At 37.8% G+C, this 6,121-nt stretch overlaps 1 protein-coding gene across 1 annotated transcript in view; it reads right to left on the bottom strand.

Moving 5' to 3' along the window:
• Window positions 1-325: 325 nt before the first annotated feature.
• The window catches only part of LOC145764794 (E3 ubiquitin-protein ligase rnf213-alpha-like), a 55,863-nt gene continuing 50,067 nt past the window's right edge, over window positions 326-6,121 (bottom strand). The window contains 3 exon segments of the mRNA XM_082576474.1: window positions 326-3,317; window positions 4,195-4,324; window positions 4,388-4,583. Coding sequence (XP_082432600.1) covers window positions 3,167-3,317; window positions 4,195-4,324; window positions 4,388-4,583 — 477 coding nt within the window. The 3' untranslated portion in view covers window positions 326-3,166.

The following is a 6,121-nucleotide window of genomic DNA, read 5'->3' as shown; positions in this document are numbered from 1 at the left end:
GTCTTATACTTTAGTAAGATTTAAGCAAGTTTCGTTTTTGTCCTGAAATCAAGGTGATATTATAACATGCCCAAAATGTTTGCACACATGTTTGTTTTTCAAGCACTCTGAGCGCAATTAGTGTTTTCTCAAAATCTTGACCATACAGTAGGTGCCGCTGAATGGAGAGCTGTGTGACATGCGTAAGTTAAAGCGCACACCCTGAGAGTCGAACGTTGCTAGATCTTACTAAGTCTTTGCAAAATCGGGCGCTTATCCACCTGAGCTATCGTTGCGAACATTGCTGCATTTATGAAGGCTATAACTTTACCACACTATCAACCAATCAACGGTTTGTTTTCTACTACTCTACATTGCTACAACTAGCGTACATTTCAGGTATACACAGGTCTACGTTTGTTACGAAGAATGTTATACAAAGTCACTCATTGGGCATTACAACATAAACACAAGTGCAGATTACTCTTGAAAATTGTCAATCCGTGAATGCTCTTTTCATTCAACAAGCATATTTTTGAAGCGGAAATAAAATACTTGGTTATTAAATCAAATGCTACAAACTAAAAGCGTATGTACACATACCCCAAACTACACAAGTAAAATGCTAATTATGGTATACACACATCTATTGAAAGCAAGTTACACAAAAAATATTGGTATACAGTTTTCATCAAATATGGTTATAATTACTGAAACCCTTTACAGCCTGTTTCAACCAAACACTGCTGGTATCATCAGAAGGTTCTTATTCAAATAGAATCCTGGTATACAGTTTTCTATATACAAAGTACTTGGCAACAAGTTACATAATTGCAACACATAAAAGGACGTTTGTTTGGCAATGTTGCAACAAAAATATCATTGTAAGGATACAACAAAATTATAAGAGCTACAGGATATCACTTGGGGCAGGCATACCACTACAAAGTATGTACAGTTACAGCAAGGATATGAGTCCCATGTTTCTTGCTATTCTTCTTGACCCCAAGACCTGATCAACACAAAGCGTTGGCTCGTTTAATGTGAAAGCATCGACACGCGGATTCTTTCATGAGAAGATAATGCGACATTGCATCAGCTTTTTCAGAACCAGCTATATAGTCGATCCATCAAAAAGCATGTAAAACACAAGACGGGAAAAAAAGATTATACTACAGCATGAGTAAAATTACTTGATGCACGCTATAAACAGTATGCGATAATATTTACAGAATGACTATTGTATTACAAAAGCGTTATTGTCTGCAACTTCCACATGTAAGAAAACTTATTTACAAACACAATCAATGAAATTAATTACGTGATGACGTCAGTAATTTTTCGATCGCAGTAGCGATTTGAAAGTGCGGTTAGCAATACATCAAACAAATAATCAGGTGTCTACAAAAACACTTAAAAACAATGCAACATTTGCCCTTGCAAATAAGAGTATGATGCAAAAAATCAACTATACGTGTTGTGAACTTAATCCATATAAAACATCGTAGCATAACAAAGAAATCAGCCTTTACTGTATTGGCTACACAACACACAGGCTAATGTACGTAAATCCCTGTAAAAGCAAACGACAGAGAAATAACATTTGTTTCACCCCAGCTCCCCAACATGCTGCAATTATGAAAGACAACCAAGTATTTACAAGTTTTGTTAAATGAATAAATTTATGCATAAATTCGTCAACATAAGAGCACTTCAAACCGAAAAACCGTATGTACAAAAGTATGGATAATATTAGAGCCATGCATAATGGTATGAAGTAACCAACTCAACAAGGTAGGCTACAAACATCAATCTCCAAAAATTAAATTGTTCACAAAGCGTACGCCACATTTATATAAATGGAAGTTGGACTAATCAACAAAGCGTAATGATGTGGGAGAACTTCTGTACAGTAATAAAAATACATCATAGTGGGCCTATATGGTAGAGCTCGACCGATATCACTTTGTCAGGCCGATACCGATATTTATAAAAATTTTAGGCCGATACCGATATATATCGGCCGATATATATCAGCTACAAAAAATTTGTTACTAACAAAGTTATTAAGCAACAAACCAGTCCAAGAAAGTTTATGCACTAGTTGCTGTAATGGAAAAATCATTCTTAACAGTAATCACAAAAACACCAAACAAAAAAGAAACAACCCAGGCATCGAAATTCGTTCTTTGATGACGGCGGACAAACGTGTCCGGTCTGAATTCTTCGCCATTCATGAGCTATGGCTACGGTTTAGAAGGCTTTTTAAAATTTCAGCGAAGGTTTTCATCACACCAACGAGGTGCGCTTGGAGAGTCAAAGCGCCGTGTAGCTGCAATACGTGGCATAACTGATTAACTTCCACCGAACGAGCTCGTGTGGCTTCTTGCTCTGGGCAGGGGCACGGGTCGGAAAGCTTCTGCAATGACGCTACTATTTTCTTCTGTGCAAAGTTTCACTAGGCTTTTTTCTTTGGGTTTATTTTTGCATGTCATGTGAGCGAAAGTGAATTTTCCTTGGGCCTTTTCTTTCTTACTATAATACCAAAACTTGACAAATTTCGCTGCATCTTGCTGTGATAGCCTACTCGTATGATCTAATTTTGTAACGAATCTTGCCTTATCAATATCACTCAGAGATCAAAGCAAGACATTGTGACGTAAGACTTGAAATAAGTTGCGCGTGGTTAGTGCAGAAGTATACCGGTACTCCCATCGATTCTTAGCGAAAAATTCACCTTTGTTACACTGATTCAATGTCATCAATCGTTGAAGCAACGTAAAACTCGAAAGTTTTCCTGCTTGAATGGAAGCTAAGGGATAGCCTACAGTATTAACAATTTCTAGATGCGCGCACTAGAATGGGCGGGAAAGTATATTCTCGCAACAATTGTTCGTGCTATGCAAGCACCGAATCACGTTTGAGCATTAGCAACTTGTGTTTCTTCTAAAGGCATGTAGGCTATGGCTGGTTTTGAGTGTGCTTTTGCTGGCCGATGTTTATCGGCGAAAAATAGCCGATACAATATATCGGCTACACCTGATATCGGCCGATACATATCGGCTGACCGATATATCGGTCGAGCTCTACTATATGGTAACTCATTGTGTCTCAGATGTCAAAATGTCTGACAAATGTGAGATGACACAAAATGTTTTGGAATTTTGAGCTTTGGAAAAGTTTTATTTCAGTTTGTGTCCACTAAATGCTTCATCGATATCATAAAAACATGGACAGCGTGTTTGAATAAAATTTCTTCTGGCAATCTGGTGCACCAGGCATTGTCGACATCATCATATTTTCGATCTAGATACGGGTAGAGGACGTCTTCTCCAAGTCTGAAATTTAAAAAATGATGATTGCGGTATTAGGTTCACATTAAAGTTAAATCAACCGGGTTTATCGGCTTCACATCAGGCGGTAAAGTTGTATCTAATCATCATTATGTTCCTTAGGCTACTCATATTGAGGGTTGGATACAATGCGCCATTGTTCGCGATCATGAGCTGTTCGTACTGCACTTTCATTGGTTGGTTTTGAATATTTATCCTCGGTCTGACAAAGCGTTGATAGATTATTCGTGGTGGTTTCGCATAGCCTGCTTGTAGAGGCTTTTGACGCAGGTCGGTTATCGAAATAGATACAGTGAAGTTTTCGATGGTTAAAGTGTAATTGCCGGGAAATTATTCCATCCATTTGTGCCTCTGAATAGAGAGCAGTCTTGAGAATGCGTTGCTCAAGCGCACATCTCGAGAATCGAACCAGCGCCGTTTGATCTTGAAGCTCGTTTATTCACGAAGTCACGCGCTAACTAATTGAGCTATTGGAGCGGACATAATTTAGTTTTGTCCAATTAGAGGTGTTTGTTGTCCAATGTCCAAATCCTTCTTGGTCTACCTTTGTTTCTTTTACCATTTATCTTTCCTTCTATGAATGATCTTTGTAAAAAAATTTGCCTTATTGTGTGTCCGAAATATTTCAATTTTCTTGATTTGATTATTTGTAAGAGAATTTTGCTTGGATTGAATTTGAATAGTAGCCTCCTTCATCGTTAGTGATCTTTCGTTTCCATGAATTTTTTACTTCGCCTGTTTTATCTAAGCAGCAAACTAAATTAGCAGTAAAACAATAATTTTATTGCATGCAAAATTTATTAACCGCCGAGCAACAAACATGATGTCTATATATTGGGAAAATACTGTATTTGATAATCACCTCCAGTCGGGGTCCATTTCCGGTCCCACCATGAGCAACGCGTTGAGTTCAAGTTGCAATCGTTGAACATTCATCGCTTTCAACTCCTCGTTGAGATTCGTAATCAATTCGTCGTCTTCTATTTCTTCAGCTGAATAGGCGGCATGTAAGTGATAGAAAAAATATTGAATAACCCAAAAGCAAAAAAAGTTACCTGAGCTGAAGACGTTTTCAAATGGATTTCTACCATTTTGAATTAATCTTCTTGATCTGTGCCAGGACAGTCTTTCGTACAGCGCCAGACAGTGGCGGACTTGTGCAGATTGAGGAATCATTTCAGTTTCTTCAGATGGAAGCAAAAGTTCCCTCTCCGCGTAATCGCAAATAGTTTGGTCCGGGTCGGCGCCAAGCTGGAATGCATTGAATGGATAACAGTCTTTCGTGAGATAAAAGTTGAATGTCTATTGTCCATTTAAGAAAACTTTTTCACAAAGCGCTGACATTTTCACAAGCTTTTCTAACGTAGTACACCAAAAATGTCGGGAAAATGGAGCAAGTTACCCTGAATGGGGTAAAATATTGCCACAAGCTTTCTACGAATGTTTGTTGACTACACATAAATTTTATTTGATTTTTTGTCGAAATTTTACTGTAACATTCGGTTAAGTTAAAAGCTTTGTCTGAAATGTTTGGAGTAGTTCATGACAAAATAATTACCTAAAAAATTTGCTGCACAATTAGCATACTATATAGACAAACATGTGTTTTTTGTTTCAAACTTGACATCACCTCAATATTTAGACAATTTACAGTTTAATTAGCCACGACAATTTAGGATGTAATCTGTTTTTATCTGCAACCACATAGAAAATTTTGACGACGCAGACTATCAGAGAGCGACGCAGACTATCAGAAGTTATACGGTAACAAGTTCAGAAACAGCCACGTGTAATGTGAAACCTCAACTTGGTATTAAAGAATGCAACACATCAGGGATGGAGGAACCATTTTAAAAGTAGGTGGGCCCAAAGGCGTAGCAGTCAAGGTTAATCAAACTTCTGGGGGGCTTCGCCCCCCAGACCCCCCATAACATTGTTGCATTCCTAATACTTCAAATCGTTTATACATTGTGTTTTCATTATTGGATTTTGTGTCTACCAGCGAAAAATTCCGTTTTTAGGCCCGATTTGGCCAAACAAATTACAAAATTGTTAAATTGCTCTATAACACTGTACAAAATATGGCGATGTACACACAAATAAAAAGGCAAAATACACACACAGTTATAATATCAACCTCGGAGAAATAATCTGCAGCATTACTGTATACAGTAGGCTTACGTGCATGCACTCCATAATATGTAATGTTATTATTGTTTTAACCTTAGAGAACAATTAGATTGATTTGTAGATTAATCCATCAATCACACGCAACCACACCCACATGTACTGCCCATCAACAGTTGGGCTCAACAGAAAAGTTTGAAGATTAGATTTCATCATTCACAGGCCAACAAGAATTTGTTTTTAAAAGGCACGGTGTGAGAATCATTTTAAAATATTTCGAGGCCCCTGATTCCGAAAATACACTTGTTTTTTTCTCAAATTGGCTTTAGTTTTTGAGATAGCCTACAGCAAAAACATTTTTTTTTTGCAATATTGAACCCCTATAGCAGGGGTCGGCAAACTGCGGCCCGCGGGCCAAATGCGGCCCGCGGAAAAACTTTTTACGGCCCTCGAACGATCTTACTTTTAGTGCATCAACTAAAGTTTCATCATTATCTACGCATGAATTTATTTTATATCATAACAAAAAGTCCTTTATGTGTCCCGACATTCCTCGGTAACTCCCATGTACTCTACAAAATCTCTCAAAATTATGGTCTGACGTTACTCCAAATTATGTACCCCACTGTCGAGGAATGACGCAAGCGAAAGCACTCATTGAT

Source organism: Aplidium turbinatum, chromosome 1 (genome assembly GCF_918807975.1).
Source record: "Aplidium turbinatum chromosome 1, kaAplTurb1.1, whole genome shotgun sequence".
NCBI lineage: Eukaryota > Metazoa > Chordata > Ascidiacea > Aplousobranchia > Polyclinidae > Aplidium > Aplidium turbinatum.
Note: the sequence above shows the minus strand (reverse complement) of the source record. Positions and strands in the feature narration are given on the sequence as shown.